General features: G+C 34.5%; 1 protein-coding gene across 4 annotated transcripts in view; it reads right to left on the reverse strand.

Moving 5' to 3' along the window:
- Positions 1 to 15422, reverse strand: part of NBEA (neurobeachin) — a 477681-nt gene that overhangs the window by 235278 nt on the left and 226981 nt on the right. For all 4 annotated transcript variants that reach the window (XM_032678783.1, XM_032678782.1, XM_032678781.1 and 1 more), the window contains one exon: positions 3385 to 3449. In XM_032678783.1, the coding sequence (XP_032534674.1) occupies positions 3385 to 3449 (65 nt within the window). The remainder of the gene's footprint in view (positions 1 to 3384; positions 3450 to 15422) is intronic.

The following is a 15422-nucleotide window of genomic DNA, read 5'->3' on the forward strand; positions in this document are numbered from 1 at the left end:
CCCTTATTTACTACATTCAAAAATAATTCTTTCTTGCTGGTAAACAGCAGATCCAGCTGCTTGTCACTCTTAGTTGTTTCACCCTGCATCAAGAAGTCATTCCCAGCACTCTTCAGCAATTGTCTTGACTACACGCATCCCACTTTGTTGTACTTTCAGAGGTTGTCAGGAAGGGTAAAGATCCCCATGGGAAAATAGGGTTTGTGATCCAGATACTTCTTCAAAGTGTTTAAAGAATGGTTCTTCCTTTCTAAATTGCTTAAAGAATGCTTCTTCCCTTCCCTCACCCTGAATGGATGGTCTGTAACAAACTCTCACCATGATGTCACCCTTACTGGACTCTCCTCTTCCTGTCCTGAAAGTTATCAATCAAACTGTCATCCAACCCATTGAAGAGATTCAAAGAGAAGGCAACACTCTTTCCTTGCTTTCTCTGCCTATCCGTCCCAAGGAACTTGTATCTGTCTATCACAGCTCTTCTGTCATGCAGTGCAGGCTGTCCCACCAAATCTCAATCATTCCAATGATGCCAAAGTTTTGTTATTACATGCGGAGTAATTTCTACTCCTAGTTGCTGAAGCTGTATACATTTGTGTACATATTTGCATGAGGTGGGTGCTCCTAGCTTATCTCATTCTTGTCAGCATGCAGCCTTTTCTTTCAACCTCATCCATCACTACTTCACTCAAATGTGGGTTGTACTCTCCTCACGAAACATTCCTAAAGTCTTTTCATGTCTCCTTTTACAGTCAACATTGTAGATGCATCCAGCTCTTAAATTAAGAAGCCTACTTATGTGTATACCCCAATGCAAACCTGAAATCCTAATTAAACTGCTGTCAGTGAAGCTCTTGACATGTGTGATACCCTCAGCATCACACATTCATAGCATGATTAAAAAGAAGCATAAAGTTCAAGATCATAACCAGGATGTCACTAAATCTTTCAGGTATATTACAGACTTTGAAAGTATTAATTTAAATCTATAGTCAGATCTCTTGTTACACTGAACACTAATTACCAGTTACAACAGTTCTATTTTTAGAAAGTTGTATCAGAGTGTTTGTATACTGAATTGTACAAGTATGTCTTATTCAGACCTTCCTAATAAAACATCATCTAAACCAAGAAAAACCAGAAATACTGTAAATCAACCAATTTAAAATGAAAATGCAATTTATTAAATAACAGGAATATAGATGTTATTTTTAAAACAACTAAACTGAAATATTTTATTTCAGAATATTTCTAATAAAGTCAAGGATCAGAAAGGCATTAGAATTATTTCAAGAAGAAATAACAAAAGTTAGGTACTCAGAAAATCACCTTATAGCATGGTGATTTGTCTATTAAAACATAGACATCTAATGAAAGACTACGATCCTCTGCATTACATGTAAACCTTTTCCTCCATGCTCAAAAGAAAGCTCTGTCTCAAAACTGTTGATTTATTACCCAGGTCTCTCAAAATCTTACCCAGAAAGTCCTTCAAAATATTCTTAGTCTTCATTTGGATTTTAATAATTTAAAATTCAATCATTATTGCACAGTGATTATATGCAATTTTACATCCCATTAACCCTGCTTTGTTTTAATTATAAAGATCCTTTGTTAGATTCCTTTAAATGATCCAGTTTATAATTTCAGGTTATCCTAGGGAGCACTTTAATTCAGCTGCACATTCATCAACTGTTTATGTCCTGTTAATTGTTGACAACAGCACAATTGCATTCTCTAGCTATGATTGATGAATTGCATTCACAAGTTTAGCTATTAAGCAGAATAAATATTTATAACAATTTCCAGTTAAAGGATTGTTATCTTTATACCCAAAACGGTAAATTAAAAAAAAAAGGGCTGATTGCAAAGAAGATTGTTCTAGTAACGCGCATACACTTTTTCTAAAACACCTTTCTGAGAAAAGTATACAGAGGAATATGTATCTATGTATCTAAGGGCGGTTTGATTAGAATTTCCTTCGACTGGATTTAAGTAGCAAGTCTTAAATACTACTTTATTTTGAAAAGTCACTTAGAGGGGATCAGGTCCACTGGTATCTTAATACCTGATTGCTAAAAATATGCAGATATAGGATTTGTTCAGAAGGATCATTTTATCAATAGCTATGATACAACAATATCTGACTTTAATATCCTGGCTGAGAAAATAAAAAAAGGTCAAAATGGTATCGTGTATTACTATCCAAGAACATAACCTTACTATAATTATTCAGCCTATTTCCAGGTAATATTTATTGTATAATGTGCATTACACGACCCACTCAGGTGAACCTATTATAGTATAAAAACTCATACTGGCACTTCATAGCAAGAAGAATTTCCAATGGAAGGACTATGTTTCCCTCTGTTATATTGTGGTATAACTTCAGTGTGCACAGGGAATCTAGGAGAATTTACATCAGCCAAAAATTCGGTAATAAGCTACATACTCCTGTTTTTTGAATACGCATATTCCTATATTTCTATACTCTGATGTTTTCTAAACTTTATTTTAAATAAATTCACTATTTAACCACTGAAATATCAGCTAGACAAAAAATATCGTACAATAAAGAGAAGATTTGATACCTCACTTTGCCAATGAGACATCATTGGAAAAAAAACAAATCACACATAAAATGAGAACATCTCTTCAACAGGTATATTGTTATATTTTCTTTATCTGCACATAACAAAACATGTAGATTCAATTGGATTTAATGCATTGGCCAATACGAGTCACACACGTTACAGAAGTGGCTCTATTTATCTTGAGTACTCCACTACTAGGAAGACCGAAGAGTCTCCCTTTGCTGGCCAGCTTGCTGGCTAGAAGTACTGACAAACATTGCACACAGTTGAACAGATACAGCACCAAAATTACTTGAGGACTGATATTAAAGTATCATAAAAATTTGCAAAACCAAGGAAGCTCATATAAACATAATGTCATGTATGTTTTACAGACTCAAATTGGACCAGAAATTCTAGATAAAATAATTCATCATGAAATAGTAGTATAGAGAAGTAAAATGAACGCTGTGCTCCTAAAACAGATGGAGCAGCAGATGGGTTTGCAGATTGGGCTCCCTGGACTGTCTGGGTAAAACAACCTTGCTACTCTGGAGAATGGTGGTTCAGTTCTCGGATAACCCCAAACTTATATACAGTTCATGGGAACTCTATTTCCTTCAGTCAATAAACAAAATTTTCAAAATGTACACATTTCAAAATGAAATATTTACTATATTAAGTATTTATACAATAAATCTCTTAATTAAAATGGCCTTTTCAGAATCTTTTTGGAACAGATGGTGAAGAAGTATTATCACCCAATGGAATAAATGCAAAATGACTACTTGTTCAAAAGCTTAAAATTCATTACCTTCCTTCATTGATGAGCTCAATAAATGCAAGTCCTGCATTCTTCTGAATAGAATTTTGCCATTCCTAAGAAGATAAAATATAACATGATCAAAACCCAAGGATTTTAAACCACATATCTGAATATGACCCTGATGACTCCCTAAAGAGACTGAATTTAGGCTGAACTTCTTAATATTTTCCCCCAGAGAAGAATGACCTGATCATTTAGAAACCGTAATTCATTCTGATTTTCAAATAAACTTTAAGTGGTTACGTCTTCTGTTTCACCCTTAAGCAACTTATACTTTTCCTGTCTACAGAATAGAAAACACATCTTTTTTCTCCAGTTCATACACTTGTCCAATGAACGTAAGTGCAATAAAGTATCACAGCAGAAGTTTCTTCAAGTTCCTTCATTGTTACACCTTGCATATGTTATTATATAGGGAAGACAATAACCTATGTATCATCTGTCCCCCTTGAATTCAATTTTTGCTTCTTCCTGATTATAAGTGAAAACAAAACCAGCCGGTGATCACAAACTGGTTTTTTAAAGTTTTTTTACTGTTGCATAGATTTCCAAGACCAAATTTCAACCCAATGTAAACCGCCTAATTGATATTAAAAGATAACAAGCTTTTACTTCATACACCACTAAGTTAAAGAGAAAATTCCCAATGCATAACAAACAGCTTTTTGTCAGACAACTCACTGTCTCTATCACACCAGCTGATTTCTGACATTTGTGATGAAAAAAGATTGAGATATCTCTATAGAAAGTCAAGATTACTTCCTTTGGAAATAAGTCCTTAAAATATTTCTTTAAGAGTAATAAACACTTCCTTTTCCTTATAAAGAAAAAAAAATCAAAGTACATTAGCTGGATTACAGTTCATAGAGAAATTTTCGAGTCTCAGACTTCACGTTATAAACAAAAATGGGTAGAGAGAGTTATAGTTACAGAACTATTCTGGTATACATTTCACTTTTTTGAGGACTAAAAAAATCAGGTAGAAATTCTCAATGCTTCTTTCCTGATATGGGCAAAAAAAAAAGATGGCCTTGCATAGATAAGGACATTTTGTCAAAGAATAACTTTGAAATCTAGTAACTAATCAACTAAGTGCTTCTTACTGACTATACGAGAATTCACAGATTTGACCAAGTCATGTATCTTAAAAAACTCCCAGCAACAGTAATCTTGTACTCATGACTGGCTCTATAAAAAAGCAAGCTAGTAAAATACCCAAATAATGAACATACTCTTGACCCATTACTGAGCAGGTAACTCCTAGTTCCCAAGTCTTCGTTCGCGAAGCCTAGCCATGAACTCCTAGTTAGAGAAGACAGAGTATCAGCACTCAAACCTCTAGCTTATGAGCTAGAAAACCATTGTAATGTTCTTTCTTCTGTGCTTTAATTTTGCTAATGCAGTAACTGAAGCCAGTCTAATGATCTAACTTTTGGAAGCAGTTAAATCACTTTGGTGGAGTACAAAATCACTCTAAGAAACTGAGAATGAAAGAATGCAATTGCATAATCACCTCGTGACATTTTAAGAAACAGAAGTCTGGGTTAAAGACAGTGTTTGAAGAGTAGAATTATTTTTTTTTATCAAAGCCTGTTATTGTACACTATAACAACCCCTATTAGCATTTTCTTTTGAGATGCTTTTCTGCACCACAACTGCAATGACTTTGCAGTCAGGAAAGCAGAACTGGTACAAATCAGCAAAGAAATTGAAAAGACAGAGAAGAAAAGAAAAAAGGCTTCCTAAGACAGGTAGAAGAAAGTATGCTAATTACATTTTTAAAGAGAAGCAGAGAGTCTACCTGTGTCTGCAAAAGAATAAGAGATTCTCACAAGTATTTTGTCAGATCTTCCTGCTCGGTGCAAATGTCTTGGACTTTTACAGGACATCCAAAATGCCTCACTGGATTTTATGTGAGATATCTTAAGGTACCTAAAAAGCCATCTATCCAAAAGATATCTATGTGGAAGCAAACAAATCTCTTCTTATGTCTTCATAAGCAGAAAATCTCATCATTTTATCCAAAGTAATTATTCATAATAAAAATGTCTGAAACCTGCCCAACTATCTACTAAAAGCTAGTGGAAAACATAATGATGTAGAACAAGAAAGAAACCAAGATTCATGGTTCATGCATTGCTTCACTACCAACTAGCTACTACAAGATTCACTACAAACTCTCAACCCTTTACTAATCCACAAATAAGGGAATAATTATTGCTACTACAATTTCCTCTCACTTTTAGGCATAATTTAACATAACAGATTCATGATCATAAGAGATGACCTGTGAAGAGGTACCTGGTTCTCGTTTTTCCAGTTTCTTTTTAAAAGATGCAAATGTTAGATGGAAATACTAAAAAATTCCAGCATTACAATTGCCTTTGCAATGGCCATTCAGATGACTGCATGCACTTTAAGAATTGGATTAAGATGTGGAGCAATTTTGTTTATATTATCTTGGATTCCACAGAAATATTTCTCAACCTCAAGATGCGAGAAGTAGAAAGATAAACACCACATGAAATGGATGTACTAACAATAGCTGGAAGATTTATGCTATAGCTAAGTAGAATCATAGCATAGACATTTGGTTATTAGCAGCTAAGTGCTTGAATGGCTGCACTACATCTCGTGTGGTCTTGGTGAAATTCACATCATGAATCTTTTCAGCCTTAAAAAAAGAGCTAGAAGACTTTTCTGTGCCTCAAAACCGCTGATGCCAATTGCATGCTGAAATAACAGAAGCCCTCGACAAAATCATGTACCAGAGAACTACTTCTACTCTACAAGAATGCATTGATCTTTCTTTCCTTGGGGGTCCTATTGATATGGTAGTGGGGATGCCTATTACTGCCAGCAGTGCACCTTTCGGAACAAGGTGGGGTGTAGAAGATTCAAAGACAGAGGCATGTTATGTCAAACACAGTGTTCAAGAACGATGCCATCGCTTCTTTGTATTAAAAACAGAATGAGAATTTAATTTTTAACTTTATTCATGCTGAAACAAATAAAAATATTATCTCCATATATAATCACTAAACATTGTAACTTTAGACTTTTAGTTCAATTATTTCCAGTATGGTTATGTTCTAAATATTTTATATTATGCAAAATTCTATTGAAGGCATCAAATATGCACTAAATTATTTGGATAATGGCAATTGCCACCCTCCTGTCCCCACCTAACTTGTACTCCTTGTCTACTCTGTTGTTGCTTGAAAAGTGTCACTGCATACAGAATGCATCAGTATACCTCCTTGACAGAAGGTTCAGAATCCTGTTATGAAACTATCCACACAGAGGGAGACAGGAGATGAATAACATCAAGATGAGAATAAAAGGATAAAAATATTAAATAATGAACAAAAACAGAGTACAGATATTACTTGAAATTCAGTTGGTTTTCTTTTAAATCATGACATACATTTTCTCACACTCTGATATAGTTACAATTTTTACGGTTTACTTTTCAGTGTATTTTCCTAGTCCTATCTCTTTGAAATTCTCCAATCTACAGCACAAAAGAAAAAAAAAATTCCAGAGATAATTTATTCATAAATTTAACAACTCTTAAATTGATAACAGAAAATTTACCATTTGCCCTGGAAAAAATAGTGAAGGAGCAAAAAAAGGAACTACCACGGTTGGCATGGTAAGAACTTTTTTTAGTTTATATTAGACTTCTTTCCAACTAAACTTTTGCAATAAAATTTTTGAATTTTTATTCATGATGATTAGAAAATATCTTAAAAAAATCTCGTGATAATATTAAAAAGTAATTACTGTAAAGAAAAGGAATGATGATTTTCACCCCTTCTACTTTCTGCAAGGAAGTCTAAAATTTTGCCAAAAATTTCAAGCTTCTCCAGAAACTGCAGTTACAGAATGGACAGATACCTGGTGTAGTAATCACCCTACAATTCTCCTTCCACTACAAGTTCCACTGTCTCAATCAATTGTATCTTCTCTGGAATTCTCTGTTCTCCATGTCTTAAATTAATCTGAGTATTTTTTCTTTTGTCACACTGAACATTTAGTGAATTTTCCAGTCTAAGATATTAATAACTCAGTTGACACCTCAATTCTTCAACCACTGTAGTTTAATTAAAACTTCTTGAGACAGATGAAATTCTATTATATCAGCTCTCTTTTGTCTACACTCTTGAATATGTTTGGAGGAAAATCTTGCGCGGAGCTGAATAGGTGCTACCTTTTGTCTGGAGAAGGAAGAGGAAATTTTATAAAAATGTGTTTGCAATTCACAACACACATGTAATTTAGCTTGGGTTTGAACTCCATGTTGGGTTACCTTCTAAAATCACCAAAAAAGTCATAACCAAAAACTTTCTTTACTTCACCAATAACTTTAGTTGTACCAATAACTTGCTTTACTTCATTTAAGAGGAAATATTCAAAAGAAATGTTACAAGATTGAAAGAAATGTTTTGTGTTTTTTTCTGGCATAAAACCTTGTCTTTTAAAAGCAAGTAAAAATAGCAAAACCAACTAATTTCAAGATACAGCCTCATAAATTTTTGATCACTGTAGTCATAAATTTTTGAGATGATAATATTTTTTTTAATACGACTGTCCCCACCATTCCTAGAGGAATTTATCTAAAGATATTGAAGTCTTAAAACCTTCCATTATTGTTTGGAATGAGAATCAGATCTAAGAATTCCAGTTATACTGCCTGTATACGTCTCTCACACTCATATGTGTACTGCTGATAGATGATAAATAAAATGTACTTTAGGTCTATCCTTTCAATCAATTTGAGATCAATTTTAGGATTTTGTGATAAGTCATCCATTTTAAAAGTGGCTATTTCCCCCAATAAGCAAGTTGCAAAGTGACTGATGACATCCTCCTGGAGGGCAAGTCTGCAAGTATTCAAATATTCATGGCTTCTGGCCAAATCACAGAAAGGAAAAGAAAATGAAACTTTCATAACATTGTATTTGTGAATATGAATTTAACAATGCAACAAAGGTAATAGAAAGTTTTAGATTTCACTTTCACAAGACTAGGGCCTCATTTTTCCTCCATTTTCTTGACTTGGAGTAATATGTTAATATTTCATTTTCTTGGAAACACAGAGACCCATTGCCCTTCCAATCACCTGTGGTAATTGCCCAATTTATCTTGAAAATGAAGTCAAACATTCCCAGAGGAATATTTCACTGGTATTTTGGAAGAAAGGAGAAAAAAAATCTACAACTGCAAAAACATTTACATTATCCAAACACTAGGGAAATGGACACATTTATTTAAATGATACAAAATTAACCTTCATCACCTTGTAGAAATTCTGCATTTTCTCTAATACAGACAGAAGATATGTGTTAGAAGATACACATGTCTCCACAACTTCTAGAACTTACTTCCTGACTGGAAAAGTAGTTCTTCATTTAAGAGACACCAGAATTATTATTAAAACATGTATCACTATGTATGGCTATTAATCCTAAAAGCCAGTACACATTTTACCTCACCAGTTTTTTATATTAGAGGTAGATAACTAATTTGAAGTCTTTCAAAAATAAAGATCTTTGAATGTACAGAAAACTACTCCTCACATTGTTTCCATTATAGTGAAACTGCTCAAAACTATAGTATATTTATTAATAATGATGGTCTCCAGTAACGAGTTTTTGCACATTTTCTCAGCCCTTTAAGAAATATCATCTGACTCTGACTTTCTAGGTGTTCCTCTTTGATCTAAGATCCTTCTCAGTTGTAGGCAACTTAGAGAAGTCAGGGGAAGACACCTTTCCATATTAGGATATGGGGAAGTAATTCCTGCAGTTTTCCAATTTTGCCTGTTTTGCCATGAAACTAGAAGACCTCTGGATCAGCATCTCACTGGTGTGCAATAAATGTATTCTTTGACTTTTTTGATAAAAATACTCTGACAAGGACAGGCAAGAGAAAGGATCAGAAGTTCCAAGATGACTCTACTCTAAGATAAAAAAGACAACATCCTGCTTATTACTAAAAGCAAAACACAGAATTAGTTTTCTGAGTGTACGGGAATCTGGAAGGACACCTCACAGAATGATGAAGAAAGCAAAATTGCTCAATGAGTAGGAAAGAATATATTGATGGTTTCCATTTGAAAGTTAGATTATCAGAAGCAGATGACTAAGAGATGAAGACTGAGACTGGGCTGGAAGACATTCCACACACAGACAAGGAATTAATGTATGTAAATTCTCTTTACTATAAAATAATAATAATAATAAAAAAATCTCATGCAAAATAATCACCTTTTGGAAAATTATTTTCCAGAATTCCATAAAGCAAATGAGAAATGTTGAGGGGAAAAAAATCAGCAGAAAACCCACGCACAAAATCATAAACCCTCTAGTCAACAAACCACTTAATTTCTAGAGCAAAAAAAATATATATAAAGGAAAAGGTTTTCTGCTTCTCCTCTAACTTGTACTGGAGTTCATTTTGGAAATTACACTAAGTGCATACAACAACATTTTTGTGTATAAACCATGTTGTGGATTGTGAAGAGCCCAAAATCAATATCAAAACATAACTACACACTTAAGCTGTACCATATGTGATACTGGATAAGGACACAGCAGAATTATTGCTTCTGTCTTGATGGACCTTTATGTAGTCCAAATAGGATGAGAATATTATAGAAAATTCTAGCTTCCGGCACAAAGACTCCATTTATTGAACTTAAATTTGAGCCTGTGGTAGAATGTGAAGCTACAAAGCCTCAGCTTGGAGCTACACTGCTCACATTTTCATATTCACCCTTTCAGTGCTTTGTCCAGTGTATGAAAATCTGTGGGATTTTTTATTTGTTTGTTTTAACTTATTGCTCTCCCATCAAATGCCAAAATTCCTTTATCCTGACTGTCACAGAGGCAGCCTGTCTTTCCTACAGCCCCAACCATCCTACCTGCCACCTGCTGTAAGCTATTGCTTTTATGGCTACTCTGGCTGTATAATCAGTTAAAAATAACTTTTCTACTCAGAGTTAATTTAGCTAGTTTTGATGTGACTGTTTCCACCATTACATATATTGATGAAAAGGACTGAGCAGCAACATGGACCTAGGCATGGAGAAAATACAATACCTCTGCCAGGGTGATCTTGGCCAGAGAGTGCCTAGACTGACCACTGAAAGTGTAGCCTAAGAGTATGATTCTATTAGACGTAGAGATCTGAACTTACAGCTTGCTGCCATGAAAACATGAGTCATGTTTTTTCTCTTCTTCTCTGTGTTCCCAAATTTGCAATCCTGAATCCTTCTCTTTGAGTAGGTCTTCTGGCTTTTGAACAAGGCTCATAGTCAGCTTAACTCATTAAGCCAGGAAACAAATGTCTCAGCAGTTTTCACATGTGTTTGTGAGTTAGTCTTATAAATATCAGCACTGGTACAGAAGTGGGGTTAGCAGAGAAGAAGCTGCAGAAAAGAAGTAGTGTAGCAGATGCAGAACTTTGTTAGGATAAACATTTTCCAGATATGCTGGAAAAAAAGGATTACTGAAACAATGAGTTTCTGCATGTTTGCATGTGTCCTTCCCCTCTACAATACATTTTAATTCAGACTTGTGGTGATATGATATGCAGCATTGTCTCCTGTTCGCACTACAAAAATAGAGACGGATATGCTAGTGCCTACTGAAATCTCTGCAGTGCCTGGCTGATGAGTCTTCCTATATTTTCAGAGATAAACCTACCACTCAGTGAGGATTTCCTTAGAATTTATGCTGGCCAGGCACATCTTTGGGGTATTTTTTTTTTACATTTGTTTTTCCACCTCTCCTTGGAGTGGGATTAATTTCTTGATATTGTTTAAAGGTTTTTTTGCCACTTAGGACAACAAGGTGTGCACTCTCTTCCCTTACCTTTGCCGTCTTCTGCCCCATTTTGCTACTTTATAGTTTTGACTGCTATAGGGTACACATTGTAGTATACAGCTACTGGTTGACATGTATCAAACTCCTAGAAGGTGTTTTATGGACTCTGCTGCATGGGAGCAGATCCTTTAGAGGTCTTTTTTGATTAAGCATGTACTGAATGACTGCCTGTGATACAGAGAGACAAGACTTGCATTCAGTCCAAGCAGTTTTGAAGTTAATATATAAGAAAGCATAGACATCCACAACTCATTTATGAAACTCACACTGTTAAACCAACATTTGAAAAGCGTAGCTGAAGCTCAATTTAATTAATTACATACTGGAGTTTTTCAAGCTATAGATATACTCCAGGCATAGTTTTCTTTATTTAAGGGACTTTAAGTTCTACAATTTTTCATAGAAGTAAACAATTTTCTGAATCTACTTACAGCTTACTTATAAGAGGGACTTACATGCTACCAATTCTTCGAGAATCTCCTAATAGGTTTCATTGCCAGTTTTAAGGAAAGCATTTTTTGGTTATGGATATTATTTCCTCATAGAGTTTTTGGGTTTTTTTCTAATAAAAGCCTGTTTACAAGGAATAGCATCTAGAAGAAATGTTTTTTCCTCAACATAGCGATTCAGAATCAGATAATTTGCTTTCTAGTTTTAGATATTTCCTTTGGAGGCGCCTTAATGACAATCTTGATTGAACTTCCAGTGTAGGGGGAGGGGAAATACAGAATGAATGATGTATCGAAAAACTACAAAATCCAGAAATTTATCAGATATTCTACACAATATCAGATATTCTATACAATCACAAATGACATAGTATGTTTCCGAAAGTAACGATTTATCCGTATAATAATTATACTTTTAAACAGATCAAGTAGCAAGATGTCTTAAATAATAGGACACTATTTTGTGTTTAATTTCCTTTGTTAATAGATAAGATACAGAAAAATACAAGTGGCATGAGATAAAACTCCTTTGGGATACAACTACTCAGTTTCTGCAGAAGCTATATCCCCAAAGAGAAGAATCTGTAAAAGATCTGGAAGTAATCAGAAACTGTTGTAGTGTTTTGGCTAGGGGAAGAAAAAAAAGAAAAAAAGAAAAAAGTAATCAAAATCTAAATCTGATGTAAGAAGGAACTACACTGCAAAAATTAATGTATTTTTCTTTAAACTGTACAGTTTATTGAAGAAATCTGCCACTTCAACAGCAACACAGCTGTGACATGCTCAACTAGGCTGAGGGAACAAAGACCAGCTAATCAAGCACAGATCTTGTCAAACGTAACACATCTTCATCTATTTTATGTTAAAATAGACTAAATCCAAATAAAAATGCCTATTTTAGGAAAAGTGAGGATCGTTATATGTTTATTATTAATTATCTAGGAAAAATTGACTTCAAGTACTTGGATGTATGATTATGGTTTATATAAGAAATAAAGAAAATAAAGCCTTCAATTTAACCTCAGTGCTAATCAAATGAAGTAGGTAATACTAGGATAAAATACAATGGATGCAAGTTACAGTAACAGAGAGATTCTGAAAATACAGAATAGTGCTTTCTATCCTTCTCCAAACCCATAAATGATGCATCATAACTACAGGAGTTCCTTTAAAACTTAAAATGTCTTTTTTCACAGAAACTCCAAATTCCTTTGGGGGAAAGCCTTGATTGCATATCCCTCAGTCTAAAAGGCTGCCCATATGAACTGAATTATCCATGACATGTACCTTCAGACATTTGTAATGTGATATTTCATGTAAATTTAGACCATACCTTGGATGTGAGCCGCTGGCAATGTTGATTTTATTCAGGAGCTCAGATAAGAAAAAAAATTCTGACATCCTTGCTAATCTGTAGTCGTTAACATGGAATTTCCAACATAAAAAGCATAAAAGCATCTAATTTGCTGTAGCAAATGAAAGGAAAACAAACTTCGCATTTCCCTCTCCTTTTCAATGTCTAAAGTTACTTTGTCCTGTGCAAACAAAATTGTACTTTTCAAAGGTTTTTATTATCGTCATCTATCTTTTGAGTGACACATTTCAAACTTCCCCACATAATCTGTAAAATGTCATTGAATTTGAATATGAAGGATTTACCCATGTTAGGAAGAAAAACCCTAGTTACATAGGGAATACTAAAAAACCACAGTATATATAGTCTTTCCAGCTCATATTAATTAATCTTTCATATGAAAAAGCTCAGGTAGCACTATTCCCTTCCTTCTTTTCCCTTTCCTCTTTCCTTTCCTCTTTCCTTTCCTCTTTCCTTTCCTTTCCTTTCCTCTTTCCTTTCCTCTTTCCTTTCCTCTTTCCTTTCCTCTTTCCTTTCCTTTCCTTTCCTTTCCTTTCCTTTCCTTTCCTTTCCTTTCCTTTCCTTTCCTTTCCTCTTTCCTTTCCTTTCCTTTCCTTTCCTTTCCTTTCCTTTCCTTTCCTTTCCTTTCCTTTCCTTTCCTTTCCTTTCCTTTCCTTTCCTTTCCTTTCCTTTCCTTTCCTTTCCTTTCCTTTCCTTTCCTTTCCTTTCCTTTCCTTTCCTTTCCTTTCCTTTCCTTTCCTTTCCTTTCCTTTCCTTTCCTTTCCTTTCCTTTCCTTTCCTTTCCTTTCCTTTCCTTTCCTTTCCTTTCCTTTTCAAGTGAGTTATCCTCATTTGCTACAAAAAACAGCTCCTAAGATCCTAATTACAAGTTCTGTTAGCATTAGACTGGATTACAATATTTGTCTATCTGCCATTCTCTTCTTCTAACGATCTCAGGTATTAGTATTTTTGTAGCATTTACCTCCTGTTTTAATTTGACAGATAGTTTAAAAATGTAAATAGGAAAAAACCCCAGCATTTTCACTGCAGATGAATAGAACTAGAGACTGGTTTGTTTATGCCTATAGTATAAAAAACAATATTCTGTGGAGATGCAATTGTACAGAAGCAATACTCCAGGAGTTAGGAAGGCGAAAGGAGGAGACTGCAATTTGCGCCATTGCAGCCCCCTGTTGACCAACTCCTGCAGAAACAATTAACATCACTCCACTAACACCACAGCATTAACTCCTGAAGTAATAAATGGACATAAAGGGACACAATCTTCCTTATTTAGAAGACAAGAAAATGACCCTGAAGTATCAGATGGCGTATAAAAACTAAAAGCTTGCAATTTCCCCAAGTAATTAGGTAGGTGGAAAATAGTTCTTCCAAGCAAACACTGAAGAAAATACATGTTTGAAACTTCAAAATTATTAGGCTCTTCAAATTATTACAGGTCTAAAATGTATCTAATTTTTAAAACAATCAAATACTTTGAAATAAAACCCAACGTGTATAATAGTCATAAAAATAACAAATTGATTTTAGCTGCATTTGTTACATAGCTTTACTGAGATGTCTAAAGAAAAAGCATTGCAGAAAGAGCTTAAATTTCTCTCTCTTCCTTTCAATCAATATTTGAGGCAAAGTTTCATCTCTAGGGCCCTTAATGGCAGGAATTCCTGGAGCCAGCAAATGAGTAATGTTAAACCTATGATTAGATGATGAGGCCATCAAAGACACTAGACCCTAATGCTACATTCCAGTTTATTCCTGAGAATTGCAGTAAAACCAAAGGCTATGGAAGAAAGGACTGTAAGTTATTCCTTCCCTCAAAACAAATGTTTCAAGAGTTGCTAAAAAGAAAAATAAAAAAATTGCATGACATGAACATAGAGCTCAAAAGCCTTAATGGATCTTTTGGAATTTTCCTGGAACCCAGGACTTCACCATTAGGTAACAAATTTTTCAAGTGCCCTGCTAGAGGAGGTTTGAAGTTCAAATCCCACCGAGGACTCCTGCCAGGGATGTATTTTTCTTTTACTTTTCCCTAACTGATATCCCTCTAAAAGAGGAAGGAAAAAAAGAGAAGAGAAAAAAGGAAAAGAAGATGTAATGATTTCCTTATGCCACAAGCTTGAAGAAATGCAGCCTACAGACTGGCAAGACACAGGTAAGTTGGAACACCCTTCCCCAAAATCAGCTGTAAATGTTTATTATTTTCAGATAGATTCCTCAAAAGTAGATCTTAATTTCAATTGCCCCCAGAAACTCATTTGTTTTCAGTACATTTTTGGTGTATGCTCTCAATGTGCAGCAGCGAATGCT

The sequence above is a fragment of the Chiroxiphia lanceolata genome, chromosome 2 (assembly GCF_009829145.1).
Source record: "Chiroxiphia lanceolata isolate bChiLan1 chromosome 2, bChiLan1.pri, whole genome shotgun sequence".
NCBI classification, from domain to species: Eukaryota; Metazoa; Chordata; class Aves; order Passeriformes; family Pipridae; genus Chiroxiphia; species Chiroxiphia lanceolata.